The following is a 24504-nucleotide window of genomic DNA, read 5'->3' as shown; positions in this document are numbered from 1 at the left end:
CAACCCCACTCTACTGTGTGGGAGAGAGCAGCGCGAGTGAGAGATTACTAGGAATACATGTTTCAAATTTTGCAACCCATATGTTGGAGCTCCCAAGCTAACTTCTAGTCAATAGCCAATAATATGAATAATCCTTGAGTTTATGACCAGCTCTTCTAGTGTCTATCTATTTTTTTTTTTTTTTTTTTAGACCGCAGCAACGCAGGGCCAGGAAAAGTCTGTCCCTGACTGAGTGCTGAAGTTACAACATTGGCCTTTGAAAATGAATAGATGCCAACAGAAGCTTTATTTAACTCATGCGATGATGTGTTATTTCACACTTGCATTTAGCAGTATTTTTGGCAGTGCGGTTTTCAGTTGTAGTGTAATGAATTGATGTCATGTTTTACAGATGCTTGTTCAATAAAGTGAAAGAAAAAACAATAAAACTAGAGACCATCTTGCGATCTGGCCGCGACACCAGATCACACCAGAGGGGTAAAGTGAGGGGGGCCTATGGACAATTCCTATGCCCCTACCTCTGACGCCCTTGCTCAGACCACATCTACGTATCTTTGAATTCTGCCTTCATTTTGAACACATCTTGCACGGTTGCAACGCTATCACAGTGACATAATCTGTCTGCAGAAATATAAACACCCTGCATAGTACTCAAAACGGCTTCTGTGGTGGGACCACATTTTAGCATGACACACACACAGACTGCGTCGAGAATATACAAATCTTTTTACAGCGAGGTGCACACGGTCCTCAATTACGTCCACAGGAGCACATTGACCGTACACGGTCGAGCCATATACTAGGTTTCGACCTAGTCTTATTCTCTTTATTCCATGATGAGAACTATAAGTCATACATCTGCTACAGTGCCAGCCATGTTAACCACAGAAACTGAATCAAAGATTTATAACTGCTGCACATCCATCAAATGATATCGTGCGTTATCAATCGTGTTATTCTGATTAACCAGTGATATAAAGAAATGACAGATTTCTTCATAATATCATATGGTAGTGACTACATGTTTAATGAAAGTTTTGAATCTGAACTCTTCTCAGAAATAATAGAACATTTGAGATACTTGACAGCTACTTCACATCCCCAGTAAAGAGGGATACCTCTCCACTATACTTTATTTACAGTCTGATGCTATACACTGATATCCATCGTGTACAAATGGGTGACGAATGCAATAAAGCAAGTGCCTTAAATACAGTACACGTGTTATATGAACTGCTGCTTATTCAGATGGTTCTATACAGTTCTGTTTTTGGATGCAGTTACTCACAGCCTACATTATCAGCACAATCTGATTAGGACTGACCTGTCGGGTTTGCTCCAGAATACACTCTAATTACTCCAGAGGCTGACACACCTCTTTCTCGTCTATTTTATTGATAGTCAATAGCGAAAAAGATTCATTTTAATTATCTGAAGTACAGTGGGAATTTTCTCAACTGTCATTCCAGCGTTGTGCCAATAAACCACCAGGTGATGATAAGTTGCATAAGGATGCAGACACCATTGCAGTGACCTGGTTGTTGCTGTCAGATGCGTGTGCACGGCACAGCCCACACATCCATCCCCCATGATAGATGCCTTATATCAAATGACAACATGAGTGATCCGGCCTGGGATTAAACCTTCAGAAATACCTCATAAACTGTCAAACAAACATTGCTCTAGGTGCCATTCAGGAAAGCCACTGCTTCCTATGGGAAACGGTTTCAAAATGTGATAGATGGAGAGGTAATATTTAGTGACTATAAAGCATGCCAATTTGTATTCAATTCATTCAGAGATACGACTACTACAGGCCTGTGCTTTAAAAACATCAGTAGCCAGTGTGTGTCCACCATCCATAACCAGGAAAGTAACGTTATAGAGAGGAGTGCATTACAACAGCAACACGAAGTGGGCTGCTATCCTATTGCATAACAGCTGTGGAGATGGAGGAGTGCCATCTACACCATCAACAGCACTGCCATTTCAGGGGATGTACATTCATTTAGCAACTGGGACCGTCAAGCCATTTCAAGTCCCAGCTGAATTACGTCGAGGAAAAACGAAGGCAATAAGAATACATAACATTTTCAGTGGCTTGCGTTGCTACAAGGAAAAGAATCACGACTACTATGAGCGGATAGTGGATGGAGAGTCAGGGAAGCTACCCCACCCGAGTACTGAAGCAGCCACGCGCGCACGCGCACGTGAACACGATTCAGAGACAGTCAGCTTTTCATATGACTAACTAACGTTAACGTTAGAGTAATACATCAAAAAACTATAGAGGGAAGCAAAATGGTACAGTGACATTATTGTATGATACACAACGTCAACCACAAACCATACGTGGCGGCTTGCGAGCGTTTAAATAATAGCCATTTTATGATTTAACTAACGTTAAGTGGTGAAATAAAATAAATAAACAGTTCTTGTTCGCCAACTCGGCTCAGAGTGAGCAGGTTGCTAGCTGTCTACTCACCCATCTCAGCAGGATGTTGCTCCGGGAAATAAACCGGGGTGTTAAGATCTCCAGGGCAGCTGCAAACCGAGTCGTACTAGCCAGAGGCCCCGCTTTCCCCACACTGTTCGTTTCTTAAACCGCCTTAAACTGGTAAAGTTAGCGGGATGAGGTTAGCTAGCTAGCTAGCCAGTTAGGTAGCGACAGCAGCCACCGGGACGGTCGGACAGTCCCGCTCAGATGGATGCAGTGGCCTCTGTACCGGGTGACTACCAGGTTAACACATCTGACTTCCTCTCATATCCACACCAACAGTCAAGACCTGCTGGCTGCCGTTCCTCTGGACGACTGGTTCAGTCTGACATGCCAATCAGCCAGAAGGGAGTAGGACTTCCGGTTACAAGCTTCAAAATAAAAGCGTTTAAAGTGTTATGAAACACGCCTGTAGGATGGCAGCCTGGGACATATCTGAAAGCCCAAGCCAGATGATAACCAGATATTTATATATTTACCCTGTCCAAAGAAGGTGGACAAAAGCCAAAAAGTCATGAGTTCAGTAGAAATAAACCAAAATATAAAGTCAATAAAGACTACACAGTATCATACTACAAAATTACATCGGTTTTAAGGGCCAGACGTAGACTAGGTAATTTTACAATTCAAGACAATTTTATTTAAATTTCTCAATATCACAAATCCTACATTTGGTTTACAATCCATACAGCATGAAACACCCTATGTCCTCAGACCCTCGCTTCTAGTCTTGTTCTCTTTATTCCATTATGAGAACTATAAGTCATCTATCTGCTACACTGCCAGCCATGTTAACCACAGAAACTGAATCAAATATTTATAACTGCTGCCCAATCATCACATGCTATGACAAATGAAAGGGTGATCAATCCTGTTATCTTTATTAACCAGTTAAATAAACAAATTACAGATTGTCTATTTATTCATATCATCATATGTTAGTGACTATGTGTTTACTGAAAGTTTTGACTCGGAACTCTTCTCAGAAATAATAATAGAACATTTTAGATATACACTGCGCCACATCACCAGCAAAGAGGGATACCTCTCCTCCTGAACTATACTTTATTTACAGTCTGATGCTATACACCGATAAGGAAAAATGTCCCCAGAAAAAAAAAAAAGCCCATGCATGCAAGTCAACAGAAGCTAAAGAGGAAGAAGAAAGAGAAAGATGTTTGAAACCAGCTTCTGCATCTGCTTTTCATCCTAATCATTGTCACATTTCCATGTAATTGTTTCCCTTTTGTTTTCTTTCTTCTTCTTCTTCTTCTTCTTCTTCTTCTTCTTCTTCTTCTTCTTCTTCTTCTTCTTCTTCTTCTTCTTCTTCTTCTTCTTCTGGGCAACTCCACCTGCGGAAGATGGTTGTTGAATAAGATTGAAAACTCCAGAAATATCTACTACGTAAAAGAACCTTGAGGTAAGATTGTTTTGTCAACTGATGTTTCCATGGCCAATAATGAACTTTCAATGTTAAATTGGATCCCTACCTTAATATGATACTGATCCTCGCATGTGTGAAATATACATTACTGTAAATACAAATCAGTTATTAATAGAATACAGCCAGTCTGATGGCCGTTGTCTGATGGATGGGGATATTTTGTCCACGGGGGGGCGCTGTGATACCAAATGACAGCTAAAACTCAGCTTCATATCCGCATTCATGTGGAATCCTGATGCATCTCTTTCAAATGTTTACCTGTCGTTCCTCTGTCTCTTGCGATGTTCACTATCTCTGCCAAATATGTCCAGTTTCAGGACAAAAAAGGCACAAACAATATCCTAAAACCAGTAATAGACTACATTTACTCACGTACTGTTCTTAAGTAGGTACTTGTACTTTAATTAAGTGTTTAAATGTCATGCTTCTTGATAGTTCTACTCCGCTACATTTCAGAGGAAATATTGTCATTTTCCTTGACTCCTCTACATTTATCTAACAGCTTTAGTTACTATTACTGTTCAGATTAAGATTTTAGATTTTTAAAGAAACATACTATTCTTATAAAAAGCAACACATTTTTAATGAAACCAGTGGTTTCCAACCTTTTTGTCTTGTGTCCTTTATAAAATAGGTTTTGTGTGCTTCTTAGAGCATTATTAGGAGTAATGGTACGCATGGCAAATTTATCCTAAGGGTGGCGTTAACAGAAATGTCATGGGGTCATTAAAATCCAAAGGTTTAATTCTCTGGAGAGAATGAATGTGGACTGCAAATTTTTCAGCAATCTGCATGTTTGATTATTAGATGGAAGAGGTTAATCTTTTAAGTAATAAAGAATGTGTTAATTCATCCATAGGATTTTGGTATTTCTTGTGCACCACTGGGAATACTGTCCTGATGGTGTCCTTAGAGGAAAATCAGGAGATCACCAAAAGCTTTAGGATTCACCATTTGGGGACTATTAACACCCACAGCACATGCCATGGTAAACTAATTTCATAGTGATCGAAACCCATGTCAAAATTAATGTCATTTAACAGCATGTCCATGACGTTTTTTAGCCATGCACATTAACATAGCCCAGGCGATTATCAAAGCAATACTGTTTCAAATAAAATGTCAATCAAGTTCATCAAATCAATTGACAATTTATCGCTCTATTTTTCAGTTCACGTACTTCCATCATTTAGTCATAAGCATTTTCATCTGTTTTCCATTTTTTTCAATTATCTTTTCTTACTCCCACCCAATTGAGGCCACTTTCCTTAAATGATAAATAATAATAATAATAATAATAATAATAATAATAATAATAATAATAATAATAATAATAAACTTTATTTGTATAGCACCTTTCATACAAGAATTGCAGCCCAACGTGCTTCACAGCAAAAACATAACAATTAGTACAAAAATAGACATAATAAAAGCATTTACAGTGTAATCACAGTGTAGATGTAAATGAGTCTGAAGTACCATTATAAAAATAGCAGAATGGCATAAATGTTTTGTTAGGAATGTTGAATGTAAGACAACTTTCTTTTAATCATATCACAATTGTTGTAATCTAATCGCTTTAAATTAATCAAATCATTTGAATAATTCAACACTCCATTTTTTATTTCACATACTACATTTCTACTCCATTTTACAATTCACATGCATTTTCATCACCACCATTTATCATCAATTAATTTAATTATAAACCTTAATAACCACTACAGATGCATATGTTTCTTGTTGATTCAGTCATTTGTACAGGCATGACAGTGGATGTATAAAAGGGGCTTTATATGTATGGGGCCCACATTTTTGTGCTATACCCACTCTCTTTATGAACCGTTTATGGAATCAGACAATAATAATAGATTATGTTGGAAAAATAAGATTTATTTTTTTAATTATTTACAATGATTTTTAATAAATTAGGGGGATAAAGTCAGGACTTTATTGATACCTTGGTGACCTTCACAAGCTCCCCGGCAGTATATAAAGTAAGAAATAAGCCCCACCTTTATTAGCGGCAACATTAAAGGGGTTGTACACAATAATACCTTTGAGTACCTTTTAAAAGCGCTTGATAAGTAAAATGTATTATTATTATTATTATTATTATAATTATTCAATAATATAATATCAATTATTCTGAAATAGACCATTCTGAGTACTGAGTACTTTTGATGTTGGTATATTAAGTATATTATTGATTATTGACTTTTACTTTAAGGTATATTAGTTAGCTCTTTTGGTTGCTTTTTGTAAACACACAGCATTCAAAGTTGGCTCCTCCGTGGCTCAACAAGCGAGAGACAGAGCATCGAGAAAGAGAGATCGGCAGTGGTCAAGCGAGATAGAGTGTCAATAAAGATAGGAAGCAGTGTTAGCTAAAACATCTCGATTACTCCCTGGTGGCTGGTTGCAGTATAGGTCATACGCGATAAATACTGCGCAGACTCTGGCTCCAAATGACTTCATAATCTCAAAATAGCAGTTCTTGTATAGGGGATATTTTTGCTTCACTTTTGAATAGTAGGAGGAAGTGGAGAAGGTTCGTCCATCTATATATCCAGACAATGCATAAAACACACAGCGATGTACCAACCATCCGCCGCTTTTTATACACGCTAAAGGGTGCCAACGCATTGGTATCAGACACTGCGGTTCCTGACAAAGTGGCGATATTTGATGACCTGGGAATGAGAACGGGCTGCACACCCTACTAATTGGCTGGGGGTGACACCCACACGGGGTCCAAAGGCTCTTTGTTGATGCCCGGAAACGTCCTGAACACAGCAAAATAAGAATAAATGGGAAAATACAGATGGAGTGCAGCAGGCTCTCTGCATATACCACCACACACTTCTAGTGAGTCATAAATGATGATTGAGAGTCATTATTGTTGTATGAGTCTATACATTGTTTTTCAAGAAAATGCTGCATAGTATACCTTTAACCAACATTTTGAATGCAGGACTTTTACTTGTAACAGAGTGGTATTGTTACTTTTACTTAAGTAAGAGATCTGAGCACTTCTTCCACCACTGATCATATAATTTTTTTAATCATCCTTTAACAATAAATGTGTTGTCCAAATGAGGAAGTTTGTATCATTTGTAATTCCTCTAGTTACAACACTGACTGGTGTCACTTATAAAAAGGAAAAAATGTCCGAGACACCTTGTGTGGGGGAAGGGTGGCAGAGGGCGAAGGAGACCGTCTCGCTCCCTCCCTCATTCACACACACACACACACACACACACACAGTCGTTGACTCACACCATCGCTGGCCATCAGCAGCGTCTGACGGCTGCATCCTTTGCTGTAGCAACGCGGCTTCTCCATCCTGCGCTGCGTCGTCTGCATTTGACATTCCGACCGCAGGAGTTTGCTGTGTCTCCACGGGGGCCATTGTGGTTTTTACCTCTTTTATTGGAGAAAAAACAACACCATGGACATGATGGGTAACAAACAGCGACGAGGCGTGAATTTCAAAGGCTTGCTGAAGAAGAACTGGCTTCTGATTGCCACGATTTTCTCAGTGCTGCTCGGTATGTGGAAGCCCCTAAATGCCTGCTCATGTATGCTGAGAGAATGAGACGCTTTCATCTTCATTGCTGGTTTTTATGTCCTTCCCTCTCTTTGTTTTAGGATTCAATCTTTCTTTCAGCTGCTGTAACTGTTGCATTAAATCAACCTATTTTGCACCAGTTGGCCACTAAACAGCAACAGTAAATGTGTGTTAAGGATAAGCATTATGTTAATTATTAATTATCTTTCATAAAAGAATGGAGGGTGGGTGCTGAGTGAGGTGTTACAGGAGACACAGCCTCTGTCCTCCTGAGGCAGAGAGCAGTGTCTGGAAGTGTCTCAGTAGTCAAACGTGACCAGACTGAAGTGACAGCTGATGCTGGATCTATGTGAGGAGTCCCATCACTGAGACAGCACAGCCTTGAGTGTATACACTATAAGCTGCATGATTCACCCAGACACAGTTAGTATTATCTGATTGCACTTCTAAACACATTTAGATTGCATGTACATTAAAGGAATAGTTCAATTTTAGCTGAGTGAGCTGAGAAGCTCAATATAAATCTCAATTATGTGTGTATAGAGATGTAGCCAGGGGGCAATTAGCCAAGCTTAGCATAGAGAGTAGAAAAATGGGGAAACAACTAGCCTGGCTCTGTTCAAAGTTAAAAAAAAAGACATCTTTCCACACAGCATTATATTGCCGCACATTTAAAGCTCACTGATTAAGATGTATTGGGTAACACTTTGGGTAGGAATCCTATAAAAAATGTATGCTTAACTAATGCATGACTCCTGACGATTTAATGTTGGCAGGATGTATCCAGTTGCTCAACATTAACAAATGATCAACTCACTGTGACTTTATGTGATTAGTTCAATGCAAATGTTTCACAACGTTAAAAAGAACTTTCATATATGTCGTCACTTGCAATTGACCTATGCTGTTGTTTTTGTATAAGGATGTGTTGGCAAATATGCAATAGTTGCGACCACCCATGTGCTTGCATCCACTCGTTTATGCATTTCAGCTTCCTAGCGTGTAAACTGTGGCTGCCAAAGGGTGGTGACATTTTTGTTGGACCTACCGAGCGAACTATAGAGAGGCTGGTCACAGTTAAAATGAGTTGCTAGGTGTATTTTTTTATTAATTTTATTATTTATTATTATTATTAATTATAAAATCACACCTTTTTTTCAAAAAGGGGTGATTAATTGTGATTTCTGTTGGATTTCAAATGTGGCTATCTAAAACCTGTATATGAATTGAGTGCCTTTACTTAACTAGGATTATGGCACAGAGGATTGAAACATTACATTCATTGGGTTTTAATAAAAGCACAACCTGCTACGGTAATAACGGTTATGGTTTTGTAATTAAATGCTTTATCCTAGTATGTGGTTAGTTGATGTTGATGGCATAATGGGAACTGCTAAATCAGGAGACATGAAAATAAGAGCATTAAATAAACAGCATTAGCATGCAAGGCTGGATTACTATCGGAGCAAAGTGGGCAATGACCTCACATCTGGGTTCAGTGTATGTCAATTGGTTTTGGTAATTTAATTAATTGTAATTTGCACCACTGAAGCGAAAAAAAGCAAAAATGACATTCATTGTGTCAGGCAGAAGTAAGCCGCCACCGCGCTGAGCTCTTGTACAAAATAATCAGCTTCTAATTTCTATTAAATGATTCATTTCTTATTACAATGCGAGAAATCATGAAGATTGATTATTTAAATCATAAACTAGAAATTCCTGCTGGAATAGGTAATGCTACTTTCACATCCGGACTGTGGAGGTCAGATAGAAGCGGTACATTAATGTTATTTTTTGCGTCATAATCAGTTTTAGACTTGTTCTTTGAGAATAAATAACTTAAACATTCACACAGATTACCTTCATCTGTCAGAGGGGGCGACGGCAGACCGTTATTAACCCAAACATATCTGCTTTCACTGTCAATGTGTTCAGTTGAACTCATGAAACTCATGAGCGCAACACATAAATCAAGCAACAGATTTATATTTTTCTAACATTTCCCTGAAGTGCTAAACGGGATATTACCATCATAAACTGAACAATTACTGATATTCAAAAAGTTGCCAATAGAAACTGTCCAGGTCAGGTGCAACTGTCTTTGCCTGTAGGTTGCAGCTTTAAAATGTCTTCAATGCCTGTCCAAACTGCTGCTGCTGTTAGTGTTTCAGTTGGCTCGGGTGGAAAAAGACCAAATAGCTTGAAAGATTGAATGGGTTAGAGAGAGTTCCGAGGCAGTTCCATCACGTGTAGGACATGTCGTGATAGCTCAGTGTAGTCGTGGCATTCACATACAATTTGCTGTGTCATCGCACTGTTTTACAAGCATCTTTAATGGGGGTCTGCTATGTGTGATAACACAGATGGAGTGCATTACTGAAATCATTGAGTGGGATACATGTGAAGTTAATAGCTGGAAAATATAACGTGTGTGGTGCCTCATGAATTCCGTAGGGATGAAACCTTGCTGACCTGGGAAAAGATGTGACAGTGACAGTTGCTTATGCAGAGAAAATTCTGCATTTATTAAAGTTACTTAATACCAATTTAAATGTTGCATTGTGTTTGTCTGTCCTGCTTGATCCAGCTATGGTCCTATATTTCTTTTCATGTGATTCTGTTTTTTTCCGGATCAGGGATCAGTTTGGGCATCGCGGTCAGAGAGTATGCATCCCTCTCCCATCTCCACAAGCAGTATTTTGGCTTCCCAGGAGAGATCCTCATGCGGATGCTGAAGCTTGTCATCCTCCCGCTCATCATTTCAAGCATGATAACAGGTAACTTGAGCATGATTATTTCTGGTTGTACTCTTAGTCATAGTGATGCACTGCAATGACAGATACAGAAGTGCATTAGATGACATCAGTAAGTCTTGTAAATTAAGTTCATGTACACAGGTGCACTATTATATCCCAGTCAACACAATCAACAACAATGCCAATGATCAGTGGTACTGTGAGGCCCCGATCACACCGAGACACCTAGCTAGAAACACGAGCAAAACCATTGCCAAACCATGTTTTTCTTGCGGTTTTTAGAAGTGCACAAAAGTTCAAATATTCTCAACTTTTCAGCACAAGATGCGGAGTCAAACTGCTCGTCAATTTCACACTTGGCCCAGGCAACCAATCAACTCAAGCAAGAGGCGGGCTTTACTACTTTACCACTTCCTTCCTGTTTTGATGCTGGTATACGTGGTAGGAACAGTGGGGTAATGGCAAATGCAGACGAAAGGTTGATGTTAGCGGTATTTAATTACGATAAACAATATAATTCGACAAACACGAACACGTGCATGGGGTTGAATATACGATTTTTCAGTATGTCGTGAACCTAAAAACCACAGCTTTTTATGGGCTTTTTTCCCCCTCTTCATCCAATAGTACAGCAACGGCAAGTCTGCTTGAATCCATTTTTTTCAGTGTTCATTTTCAGATTCATACGTTTACAATTTTAAATGAAAAAACACATTATTCTTCTAGTACTGTGTGTCCGAATATACCTGTATTCACCCTTTGTCTGAAACGCTCCGTTTTAGCACCTGTCTTTTTAAGTCCACCTCCTGAAAAAACCCAGTCTGCTCTGATTGGCTTGCGATAAAAAATATGGCGCACCTTTGCCAAGGTTGTTCTCAAGCCCTGGGTGGAGGTACTCAAATGGGGGGCAGTATATTCTAATGAGCCTACATGTGACTTAGGTAGGGGAGCCAAATCTGAATGGCTTCTTGAATCACATGTTTTCTGACCTAGGCACCTGACTAGGTTGTCTTATTTCACAGTTTCTGCGTTGGTAGACACTCCAGATACCCAACTGTATGTGCACAAGCACTTAAAAAGTGAGTTAGGGATCAGGGCTTAAAAGTAAAGGTGTAGTAGAGGTTGAGGAGGTGGATGGGTTTGTGATGCATCTGACTTTTTGTTGAAGAGTTCTTGTTCTATCACATACTTTCCCTAACCTTAAAACCTTAAAAGTGTTTTAGTTTAGCCTAACCTAAACCAAACCTTAACCATAGTGTATTTGCAATAACTACAACCTGTCACTAACCATAATAATACTGTAGGTGCCATGCAAAGGTATTGTGGAAAAAAAAGAAACATTGTGGTCTTTGCCTCTGGGGACTTGTGATGTACAGTATATAAGTCACAAAAAACGAGAAATTTACCATAAAAAATATAAATAAAAATAATATTGAAATATAAAGAGAAATGTGTGTTGCTGCAGACGAACGTAGTGATCTCAACTAATGAGATGCGATCAGAGCGTGTCAGGCTGTGCGCAGTTTAGTTGCTTGCAGTCTGTATGCAATGAAAGTAAGAAAACCATGTATCATGCCTCAGTTCTGTTGTCTAGAGACAGGAAATGGGAGTGATTTTCACAAATTAGGAAGATAGCAGGATAATTGATAATCCAGGTGACTGTTGAAGTAAGTCATTTAGGAGCTGCATTACATCTTCTCTGACTAATCCCTTCACCTCATCCACAGCAGCATATCAAGACTCCCTGCTGAAATGAGCTAGGCTTATAGTCAAAGCAGTTTATTCTTATAGCTGCAAATAGAAGCAGTTAAAGGGAAGATTTCACAGAAGCTTCAGATTGATTTTGCTTATGAAACATGTGATGTTTGTTGATTGCATTTTGTTTGTCCGTGATATGATATCAGTTCCTAAAATTGGTTGTTGATGACTGTGAGGATTTGTTTTTTTTCCACCTGCATTTCCCTGGAGTTTTCCACACCTGCGTACATCACTCACGGTGTGCCATAACCTACTCACATGGAGGCCTGTTGTAGTTATAAGTATCGGGCTAAGAACCTTTCTTTTGCTGCTCAAATAAACATGTAGAGGTGGAGGATTGCTCCCTCTCTCCGGTGCAATATGCTTCTCAAGGTAACGGTAAACCCTCCAAAGGAAAGGAAAGGAAAGGAAAGCTGTCTTGGTTGTTATTACAGTACATGTTATGGTTGTGAATTGTGTAGGATATTGAATTTCTCCCATATTTTAGATCAAATCATATACTGATTTTATATGTTCTAAATTGTATGTTATTCCTAAAACAGCCTTTACAGGGAAACCCTGATGGCTGAGAGGTTAAGGTGTGAACCACAGTTTTCCACATCCAGCAAAGGGACCTTTGTTGCATCATTACAAATTTCTATCTTTCCTTGTTTCCTGTCATATCAACACAATGGCTTTAACTGTTTAAATTGACAATGCAGTTTTGTTGTATGGGAATGTAATTTTTAGAAGACCTGAATGCTGGTTGAGGTGGTAAAGGTCCGATCTGTAAACGTTTTCACCAGATAAATTATTAATTCAATCAGTCTTGTCTTTTAAAACCTGCTAGGACGAGCTTTTGGATTAGATTTCAATTTATTATTGTTGTTTTTGTCCACAGGTGTTGCAGCCCTAGACTCTGAGGTATCGGGAAAGATAGGTCTGCGAGCTGTTATTTATTACTTCTCGACAACCATCATTGCAGTTATTCTTGGTGAGTTGATTATTTATTTTTATTTCTCTAGTTCTCAGCACTGTATTTAAATGATCCTGCTTATTTCAGTTGCTTTACAGTTTAGCTACTTAAATGGTGTTATGTAAAAGTAGCGGTTGTTGAGTTGTCATCACAGCATACTGAGCAATGTCATCCTTTGCAGGGATCATTTTGGTAATGACTATCAAACCGGGAGTCTCTCAATCAGCTGAGCACATTGACAGAGCCGGGACGACGCCTAATGTCACAACAGTTGACACACTCTTGGACCTCATCAGGTGACCTCCCAGCCATGTGATACAAATTACTCATAACCACAAAGTGTTCACTCATTCAGATGTTGAAGTGACAGAGACTGCAACCTTCGGTTTTTACTTGATAGTTTAAAATGTAAATACTTGAAACATGAAAAGACAAAAGTGTTTACATGTTCTGAATGTCCACAGTCAAGGGTGGGGTGAAAGACCTGCCATCATAGCCTCCTCCTGGCTCAAGCCAAGTGCCAATCCAATCCAATTATACAAATGGAGAAAATGATATACTGTCGGACGGTTTCTCTGCAAAAGTGTTACACAAAGTTATACAGATGAAGAGTGACAGAAGTATTGTGTGAAGAAAAAAATTTCATCAACTCAGAAAGTTACATCAACTCGAAAAGTTACCTGAACATGGAAAGTTGATTCAGCTGTCAGAAAGGGGTTTTCAGGTGCTGTTAGCTAATCGGACAAGTACTTTGTTTGTAGCATACTGTGGATCCAAGGTTTACATATCCAACCTTCAGTTTCTTGAATTCAAGACAATTGCTTTTGTTGAAAACACGTACAACATGTACTGAAAATCCTATTCCCTCACAACATTGTATTGACAAAAATGTGGCATCCTTGGGAAAGGTATTTGCAGATTCCCTTGCCTCATTAGAAGTTAACCACATTTACATCCTCTTTTGAATATGAAAGTCATTCTCTCCTGGATTTTGACTTACATAAAGAGTCTTTGCAATGACCCACCTGTCATGGGAATGAGTGTAGTACACATCATTATATTCGGTGTCTCTCATTGACCCCCAATCTTGTTTTTCCTATCAACAGAAACATGTTCCCAGAAAATCTGGTGCAGGCTTGTTTTCAGCAGGTAATCCATCATTCATCTCTGTTCCACTTTCTACACATTTAAAGTGTCATTTAAACCTATGTACATCAGGGTCTAATGATAATATAGTGTGAAGCAATGTGAATGTAACTCTGATGTTGTGAAATGTGACTGATTACACTCTAGTACAAGACCAAGCGCAAAGAGCTGGAGCCTTCGAAAGTTTCGACCAACACCACCACAATTCCACCTCTCACAACTGCTATCATGTCAGTGGTAGAGGTAGGTGTGCACATTACTCTATTCTGTTCATCAGTCAGTACCTGAATGCCTTTGATACATTACTTAAGCTAAACTAGCACCAGAGTTCACCGGCGTCTTCTGTTTAGGAACATCCATTAACCTTGGGGTTTTGATCTCGACATGACAACAGTGTGTCCTTGTTGATCCAGTTGCTGCACTTTACGTTTCATGTTTCTGCACCTGGCAACCGGCATCTGATCTAAATGCATCAGAAGACCCTATAATAGAGTCATAAGTAACCATGGGTCATTGGGCTGTAATCCTGTAGAAAACATTTGCACAGCTCATCAATGGGTCTTTAGAGTAAGCTAATGTGGTTGTGAAAGCAGCTTCCTGACCTGCTCTTGGTAAGCTGAATGAATCACCCCCTTGTTTCCTCTCTTGGCAGAACATAACCAAGGAATATAAGATCATCGGGACATATTCGGACGGAATTAACGTATTGGGGCTCATCGTGTTCTGTGTTGCTTTTGGCCTTGTCATTGGGAAAATGGGCGAAAAGGGCAGAATCCTCCTGGAATTTTTTGATGCCCTGAATGAAGCAACCATGAGACTGGTCCAGATCATTATGTGGTATGTATGAAAGACTGATCTACAGTAGGGCTGTGTATTTGCGAGAACTGGCGATATGATACTTATATGATACAGGTTATGATTGAATACATTGCGAAATATTGCAACACTTTAAACAAGGCGATATTTTGCGATCACAGTCACTGTAACATCCAACACCATGGCACTTCATTGAGAGGGCACATACACTAAGAGGTCAAATATCTTTGCAAATGAAATATTGAGTTAATCTTTGCATGTAAACAATTCATTTTAAATCCATACAGTGTTTTTGAGAATCCATACCGTATCACAAAACGTAATATCTTGATACGATTTTCTCATTTTCTTACACCCATAATCTACAGGTGTGGGCAACATTTAAAAGCTACACGATGAACGCTTGCATACTTAGTTTTTAAAACTTGGATGACTATACAAATGCACTTTTTGAGTGTCCCGTACCCATCTTTCAAGACCCATCCTGGTTGAACCCGACTGATGCTGCTAAATGTGCGACCCCATGTTTTCTTTTACTTTTTCAAAGATGAAGTGATATTTTTGCTTCAGACTTTATTGACCATGGAAACAGAAGTTTCACAAAATTAAATCTTAACTCGAGTTCCACTTTCTAGCTTTTTCCAGTCATTTGCATCTTATGATAGTCCTCACCAGATGAAGTTATTAGGGTGGATCAAATAGTGTCTTTGCAAACAGAAAACATGTTGCGTCTAGTTAGAGTGAGATGAAGAGCAATGAAATACTCAAACACAATATCTGTATTTGTCTTATTATTTGGCTTACAAAAAACAGCCAGGGAAGACGCACATGAGACGGAAGAAGTATTGGTTACATTGCAGTTTATACTTCAATCTTTTTTACCAACAGGTGCATGCAACAAGGTCAGAATATAGGGTACAGCATTCCTGGTTCTCGCTTTCCGGGTTGCAGTTAATCGGAACTCTCTGCACTAGGGCTGCTCTCTGCAGCCCTAGTGCAGCCTTGAAATGCTGCAAGTCATAAGTAGTGGCGTAGCATTGGTACTTTCGATAAAACTATGGTGTTGCTGTAGCTTAATTACTTCCAATAAAGAGTAGCTTGTAGGTTCACCAGCTACAGTTTCAAATCCTCCCCAAGACTGTCTATCACTTACCGTTAACTTGTGCGACTAACAAACATAAATTGGAAATAAACTGCATTTATATAACGCCTTTCAACCTTACTGGACAATTGGCCTCTTATTCACCCCTTCACACACACATTCTTACACCGATGGTGAAGGAGCTACCATGCAAGGCGCTGGCCTGCCCATCAGAAACAACTTGGGGTTCAGTGTCTTGCTCAAGGACACTTCGACATGCGGACAGGAGGGGACCAAACCGCCATTCCTTGTATTGGCAACGCGATGCCTCTTTCCCTCTTCCCACTGTGATTTCTGTAGCTACTGGTAACACATTTGGATTGGTCCCAAACCCGACCCGAGTTCGAAGCTTGATAAAATAAACTTGATAAAAGAGCCCAAACATGACTGGAAACCTTTTTCCAGGTTCAGCAGCAGAACTCTTTGAATCTTTGGAAAATGCAATATTCAAATATTACATTGACAAATTGCTTCATCTGTCCACCCAACCATTTTTAACCCAAATATATTAATTTAGCTATCAAAACTAGTGAATATTCACATTTGAGAAACTAGAATCAGTGATGGAAATGATTTATCAATTATTCAACTTTCTGCTGATTATTCTTATTTAAAATCAAATAATCAATTTAGCATATCAGATGTGCAGAATATTTGTTATAATCTTGGATTCTATACCCCAAATAACTCCAACTTCATGTGTTTTTTTCAGCTACATGCCAGTAGGGATCCTGTTCCTAATTGCTGCTAAGATTATCGAGGTAGAAGACTGGGAGATCTTCAAGAAGATGGGACTTTACATGGTGACGGTGCTGAGTGGGTAAGCTGCCCCATTACTCTGTATCCGACTGTTCCAGACACTGGGATTTATGGTTGACATTTTGGCTGTTTCTCCCTCCAGTGATACAGTAAAAAAGCTGAGCTCTGTGTAGGCACTGATAAGGGCCAAGGACATTTAAAACTGCTCAACCTGCAGATACAGTAATGAAAGCTTCGCCCATGCCACTAAATCTAAATGACACCATTAAATACTCTACAGTAAATCCCCTCCAGTTAGGTCACAGGGTTGGTCTAAGTCTCCGGGTGCTACTGTGACGACATGTGCACACAATGTTCACACTTTTTTATAATGTTCTAAATGCTACCGATAAAAACAAATGTTCCCTGCATCATTGCTTTATGACTATTAATCACAGCGGACGTGATTAAAAGTTTTAGAAATGAATAACAGAAAAAGTCTCCTTAATGTCAAAGTAAAGTCAAATCTCTCCAAATGTGCCTTTTTTATAAGCACTGTAGCTCAATCTATTCAATATTCTGCTCAGTTAAAAGACATTTGAGCATGTCCTCCCTTAATTCAAGGGCCTCCATCTCTATGTGTGCCTTTTTTATTACAAACTTCATTCAAGAGTGAAGTGCATTATAGTCATTTCCAAAATATCAGATCACTGTATAATTTCAATGTGAAAACGCACTATTTTAGTGATGTTGGAATTTTACAAGGTGTAAAATAATCACACCCACTGTAATGTAATGTTATGGAATAATGTAATTCCTCTAGATTTCACACCTCTCTTAATTGCGTGTGTGATTGCATAGTCATTATTATAAAATTGTTGTTTCCCAAGAAATACTATGATTGTGCACTGTGCAACATAACTGATTTTGATTTGAGAAATATTATTCTGTGGCAGCTTTTCACTGGGTTTGAATACAATCAAATGGAGTAATTGTTTAGGCCCTGAGCTGACATGGTTGTCAGACACTATGTTTTTTTACCTGGTTTTACTGACTGTTTCTTTTAGATACATCTGATCCTGACAAGGGGCATTGGGCAAGATGAAGTACATCTAACCCTAAAAATGATCCAGGAGGGCTGTTAGCCTAGCTTAGCATAAATAATGAGAGCAGCTAACCTGACTCAAGATTACCACCAATTGGTGTTGGTAGGCATTTTTTGTACACTTTTGAAAGAACCAGGGTAGCTGTTTATCCCTGCTTCCAGTGCTTATGCTAAGCTAGGCTAACTACTTACCCACTAAAAGAAAGCAAATAAAGCTATTCCCCAAAATGCTGAACTATTCCTTTAACAATGCCCCATTGGACGGTTTAAATCCAGCCTGCAGTAGAGGGGTTAGTTTATCAAACTAAAGCTGGTTCCAAGTATGAATATATATGAGAGTATATACTTTTCTAATAAGGTATGGGCTGAAAAAAACAGAACCTAATCTTTACATTTGTACCAAAAACCACATGTGACATTGTAAGGCACAGAACTGACTCAAACCCAAAAGCATATGAAAGTGTATCTACTGTATTTCTTTAAAAACATCTAATATTGTGCTGGTAATACAGAATATAGAATATTGTTATAATAATGTCTGTTTTGTCTCTCAGTCTAGCTATCCACGCCACCGTCTGTCTGCCACTGATCTTCTTTGTCATTGTGAGGAAAAACCCATATACCTTCACATTGGGAATGGCTCAGGCCCTAGTGACAGCACTCATGATCTCCTCCAGGTCAGAATCCACTGAGCTCCTCACTCTGCTTGTGAAGCCAAATCATATTCTGTATATTTTAACACTAACGCTTTACATTGCCTTAAAAGCAACATATAAAAAGTTATATGTTTAATAAAATTAAAGCTGCAGGAATCTACAACCATTATGTGCTAACCCCTGTCTTGTCTTCCAGCTCTGCCACCCTGCCTGTGACTTTCCGATGTGCCGAGGAGAACAATCGCATCGACAAGCGGATCACCCGTTTTGTCCTCCCAGTGGGTGCCACCATTAACATGGACGGGACAGCGCTCTATGAGGCGGTGGCCGCCATCTTCATTGCCCAGCTGAATGACTATATTCTGGATGTGGGCCAGATTGTTACTATCAGGTACATCATAGTTACAGAGGAGCACATCTAACTGCAGGCTATAAAATACTATAAAATACAACTTATAAAACTATTGTTGACCATGGTGGAAATTCCCTGCTGACCATAATCATACCTTATCTGGAACATATAAAAACATAAAATACTGATGACAACATGTAAAACAAGAAAACCAATATAGCGTATTGTCATGAATAACAAATAAAGAAAAATCTTAAGGTTTCCAGATCAAATCATTAGCATTTTTTATTTAATTCTTTACTTTCAGCCCCATCTAACGGTCTTCCGCTGCACCCTGCCCTATGCCTAGAGATGTCTAAAATGACTTCTTAATTTGGTAATTCAGTTGTATTGTGCCCTTTATAATCTACTCTTCTGGTACATACTACATAGATCTAAGTAGAAAAAGTTTGTTTTGCTCACACTTGGGTGCTTTCATAAGCCATAGTCCATTTGGCTAGTCTGAATCAGAATGAAATGAATACTTCTGGTTCGTTTTCTATTTGGTTTTGTTCGGTTTCACAGTGCACACATTTTTTTTTATTGCTGAGGGGCGTGTAGGAATAAGTTTTTCTTATTGGTCAGAAATTTGACGTTGGAAAATGTAAACACGAAAATCACAGAACGCGAAGAAAACACTATTACATCATAAAAGTTACTAATTATTAACTATTAGGCAATCCATAATTCCCTACGTTTTGGTTCACTTGCTGCAATTGGGTCGGATTTGGTTCTCAATGCAAACAAACCACACTTGGATTTGCTTGGAATGGTTCCGAGACTACTAGCGAGAGCTGGTCCTGGTCCAAGCAAATCCAAGTGTGGTTTGTGGTTGTTTTGTTCCGCACCAGATTATAATTACAATTACGCGTTCACAACCGCACCAGGGGTTGAACCGCACCAGAGTTTGATTAAAACGGACTAAATGTTGACTTGTGAAAGCGCCTTTGGTTTACTGATGGTCTTGAGTATATCAAACTGTTACCTCTGCTGCCATTTTGCGCCACTAATGTACAAATTCCTCACGTTTAATTTCTGCATGTTCTTACGAAGAATATTTACGACATTGTGTCTCTGTGTTGCAGTATAACAGCAACAGTTGCCAGTATTGGAGCAGCAGGAGTCCCTAATGCTGGGCTTGTCACCATGGTGATAGTCTTAACAGCTGTTGGATTACCTGCAAATGATGTCACTCTGATAGTCGCTGTGGATTGGTTGTTGTAAGTTTATCTGTTGACTTTTTATCTGGACTGTTTTTCCGATCTTTCCAACTAAAAAGTTTAAATTGTAACTAATGAGCAATGCTGTAGATTGACTTTGAGTGGTGTATTTCAGGGACCGATTCCGTACTATGATCAACGTTCTTGGCGATGCTTTTGGAGCCGGTATCGTCCAGAAACTATCAAAGAGGGAGCTGGAGAGAATGGATCTGACATCAGACGTGGACGTAGCCAACCCCTTCGCTCTGGAAGCCACTTTGGATGACGAAGAGTGCGAGAAGAAATCCTACGTCAACGGAGGCTTCACCGTCGACAAGACAGATGCAATCTCCTTTACTGAAACCTCTCAGTTTTAGCCTGTGGGTGGCTCAGAGGAGCAGAGAAAGTGCCATGCTGCTATGGATGTAAAACGGAAAACCTTCCATCATGTATCAGCACCATGACGAGAGAGGGAAACTATCCAACCAGACCCATCCAAGCTCAGACATCAGCAAATAGCAGCCTCCATAAAGCTTATCCAAGATGATCACCCTTCGTGTCGGACATTTACAACCACGACTAGATTAAAGTGCTTCCTTCTTACATTCAAATTGTGCCAAGTTTAATACGTCAGTTTTCTTTTTAATAAGAGTGTGTTCTTTCTTGTAAAGATGCACTCAAAATAAGAGCTGTTGGTGTGTGTGTGTGTGCACGAGAACATTCTTTTTGAATGTATCGGAATTGTGTGTATGTATTTTGCAAAAAAAAGAAAAATCAATTTAACACAAGTGAAAACAAAACGATAATCTAATTTTATTTGCTACTTGATTAGACAATAATTCTCTAAAATGTCTGAATGATCTTTTTTTGTGTGGGTGTTGTTGAATGTCTATGTCCCATAATGCACTGCTTGTATATCTATCTGTATATTTAAATTGTGCCAAACATATAAAGAGGTTTTTCACCAAGTTGCATGAAAGCAATATGTTAAAGAAATGCTAATCGCTGGCTGCAGACTGATTCTTTTATGGAGACTTCAGAGGGACTGGAGATGGTTAACAAAAGGCTTATGAAGTCATTGAACACTGTGAAATTTGAGGACATTTTTTCAGAACCAAATCACTGAAATACTTTGATTTATCGCAAATAATAATGATCATAATTAGTGTTTGTTTAGGCAACGTGGGGAAATATTACAGTACATTAGATACCCCAAATGATTCCTTCTCAAACAAGATTATTTTAATTGTCATCTAATGGATTTATGTCAAATATCCGGGTATGTCTTCTTAACACTTATTTCGCTACTATACTTTCACTGTGGTGAAGGGTCAAAATGCTCTTAAACCAATGGCTCAGCTAAGACGGACGTTATAGGCACTTTTGCTTAAAGACATAAAACCTTGGACAAAATCGGTCAGTAAGGAACATTTCGACATTTTGGAAAACACACTTCTATGCTTTCTTGCCGAGAGTGAAATTAAAAATTCTATTAAAACCTCACATATCTGCGTTAAGTGTGGTGATAGGAGGACGTTTGATTTGTTGTTGGGTTATCATAAAGACCGGAAGCACCAGTCACTCACACCAAAGTCACAAATTGTGGTTTTTCAGTAAAAGCTTTTCAGATAAATACTGCATGAGAAGTATTGATTTCCTCATCTCACTCGCAGCAAAAAAAGCAAATAAGTGTTTTGCCAAAATGTTGAGATATTCGTTTGATAAAACCCAAAAGATGTAGGCTCAGATGTACAAAGACGTACAGCCCCCTAAAAGTTAGCTACGACAGCTTTTGAATAGTTAGATAGTTTTAATTCCCAAGGCAACTGCTCTATTAGAAATTTAAAATGATGACATACAGTATATTTTGTACAAAGCCAACATTAAGGCCAAAGTTGGTGCAAGAGGAAAGTTCATCTTCAACTAATTGTTTAATTAATTGTATGTGAATCCCATCATTACATTTTGATATTTCTTGTGAACAGGTAGAAATGTGGTCCTTAATGATGGCAATTATCTAGCCGGTAGTTTTTGAAATACTCTGGACAAATGTGATGGACAGACCGACCAAAGGGCCTTGCCTTCCGTAGAATGTCAACGACAGTTAATGCTTTGACGCAAATGCCACAAATGATACAAATGTCTGTACTTATGTTAATGCTCTTTGGCTGCACTGTTATTTGTGACGCTCACAGCGTGTGATGCTTGTGGTTTTATGCTTTTTTATAAAAATGTATGTCCATGTCTGTAACCGAAAGCTGTGTATTTGACTCCTTGCAGCAGCTGCATACTCTGATGCTTGCATATGCACATATTGTATAGTACTTAAGTATGGAACAAGTGGTGCAGAGTTGTTTGGTTGAGTCAACTTGAAAAAGACATGACATGGGACCAACGGTGGTATCGCTGAGGGCTTTCTGTTGTACTATTTATCTTATACCGCAATCAATATCAGTGTTTTTAGGTTAAGGTAAAAGCAGTCCTTCTTTTCCTTGGTTTACTTTCCATCATGCCTAGAGTCTGAGCCAAATACATTTCCCATCTCCTTGCAGGAAATACAATAATCCATGTTAACATAACTCAATGACAGTCATGTTATCCATTACATGCTAACGGAGGTATGCACTCTGCAACACACTCAGCAGATCTACATTCAATATGAGACAACTAAGCTTCTTAGTAGTTTGGTGTTCAGATTATGGTAGAAATAAAACTGTTAGTGTAGTTTACAGCACAATATCATATTGTACCATGTGTTCCATTTGAAGTTGAAAGTCGGAAAGTTCCCCGGGGGTCATCCCTATGTTCCCAGGGACCTCATTGTAAGATATTGGTAAGGGCTATCTTTGTAGTTTGAATTGCAGAAGAGTGAGGGAGATGGAAGTTGCAAATGTAGCTTGAATGGTAAAAATCCATATGATCACTTTGGAGACATCAATGTCTAAAATCAAGAAAACAGTCTGTAAATTTGACGGAGTAGGTTTCAAGAAGTATAACATCGGTAGGCTATAAGCTTGAGGTGGGTGATTTCAACATAACTCATCCAGGTAAACATACATTGAACATTTAACTTAGAGGAAAAAACCTTTGCTGAGAACTTAAAACCCTTTGAAAGGTCTCCTTAGTATGTCATATTAAGAGGATTTTGACTTAGGGAACATAGGACCCTGGAAACATAGACATACTCCCATTCCCCACTAGTTAAACATGCTCATTTTAGTGGTCTAACTTGGAAAAAACCATGTAAGAAATACCTGTAAGAAATACCTGTAAGATTTTCTTTAGCTGTTGTAAAGTACTGCTCCCAAAACTGTGTCAATACTTAACTGTTTGAAGCTAGGTAGGCGTAGAAAATTAGCGACTGCACCCGCTACACTTTCCTTTCTATGTCGGCAAGACACACTAATTTCAATGGTCTAGTTTGGAGAAATCACAGAAGAAACATGTGAAATTTTCTCTGCTTGGGGTTGATTACTGTTCCCAAAGCAGCAGCTAATGTGTCAATGCTTTGCAATGTTAGCTGCTACTCTATCATTTAGCTTAGTCCCTAACCAAGTATCATGCAGATGTTTTGATAGTTTTGAGGTTATGGAGTGTTTTACAGACTTTGTCTATTTTCAGAATAACAAAAATGTTCAATGAAGTAATAGTGTTTACGGAGTGCTGTCAGGTTTAGTGTGGTGAGTACATCCTTGCCTAAGTTTCTTACTTGGGCTTTCATGTTAAAGGGTTTTTTCATTGCTTTCCCCAAGAGGTCAAATTTTCCACATCCATTGTGTCTGCAATGAGAGTCTAAGTCTCAGTGTCTCGATTTTAATAGTCCATATTTGAAATAAAACGTTGGTGAAAGAAGGTACTCATTTGTAATTCTATACTGATCAGAGTTGACGCAGATAAGCCCTCGCTAATCAGATTGTATTCTACGTTTCAAAAGCACACTGGCATCAACCAACCCCTTCTCTGTCCAGGCAACTACCTGAGAACCTACAGTATGTGAATCAACATGTACTATGTTATGTGTAACTGCAAGAAAATAAAAGAAAGTTGCTAATGTCTTGTCTTATTTTGTATTTTATTTTTATTTACTATATCTACCATACAAAAAATAATGAGATTGTTCATGGTCATTTAACACAAAGTTTCTTTAAAAGGAATACACAAATTTGGCGTAATCTGAGTTGTTCAGGTGGTTGAAACAAGAAATATTCTGCTAGTGTAGGAACATGATTCAAAGTGTGGTATTCGTAGCACTTTTGATTTTGAGTTTGCTAATAAGCATGATAGTTCATTCTTGACCTTGGAAGAAAGTAGTTTGATAAAACAATCCCAAC

General features: G+C 38.8%; 2 protein-coding genes across 3 annotated transcripts in view; one reads left to right on the top strand and one right to left on the bottom strand.

The window, feature by feature from the left end:
• The window catches only part of rap1gds1 (RAP1, GTP-GDP dissociation stimulator 1), a 27797-nt gene extending 24945 nt beyond the window's left edge, over positions 1-2852 (bottom strand). For both annotated transcript variants that reach the window (XM_029455312.1, XM_029455313.1), the window contains exon 1: positions 2486-2852. In XM_029455312.1, the coding sequence (XP_029311172.1) occupies positions 2486-2489 (4 nt within the window). In that variant the 5' untranslated portion in view covers positions 2490-2852. The remainder of the gene's footprint in view (positions 1-2485) is intronic.
• A 4421-nt stretch (positions 2853-7273) lies between these two features.
• Positions 7274-24226, top strand: slc1a1 (solute carrier family 1 member 1). Its single transcript, XM_029454862.1, has 12 exons — positions 7274-7492; positions 10149-10289; positions 12907-12999; positions 13163-13277; positions 14088-14130; positions 14275-14370; positions 14780-14964; positions 16797-16904; positions 18482-18604; positions 18780-18974; positions 20060-20194; positions 20310-24226. The coding sequence occupies exons 1-12, from the start codon at positions 7393-7395 to the stop codon at positions 20548-20550; spliced, it is 1575 nt and encodes a 524-aa protein (XP_029310722.1). The 5' UTR covers positions 7274-7392; the 3' UTR covers positions 20551-24226.
• The last annotated feature ends 278 nt before the right edge of the window (positions 24227-24504 follow it).

The sequence above is a fragment of the Cottoperca gobio genome, chromosome 18, assembly GCF_900634415.1.
Source record: "Cottoperca gobio chromosome 18, fCotGob3.1, whole genome shotgun sequence".
NCBI lineage: Eukaryota > Metazoa > Chordata > Actinopteri > Perciformes > Bovichtidae > Cottoperca > Cottoperca gobio.
This window is presented reverse-complemented; position numbering and strand designations above follow the sequence as displayed.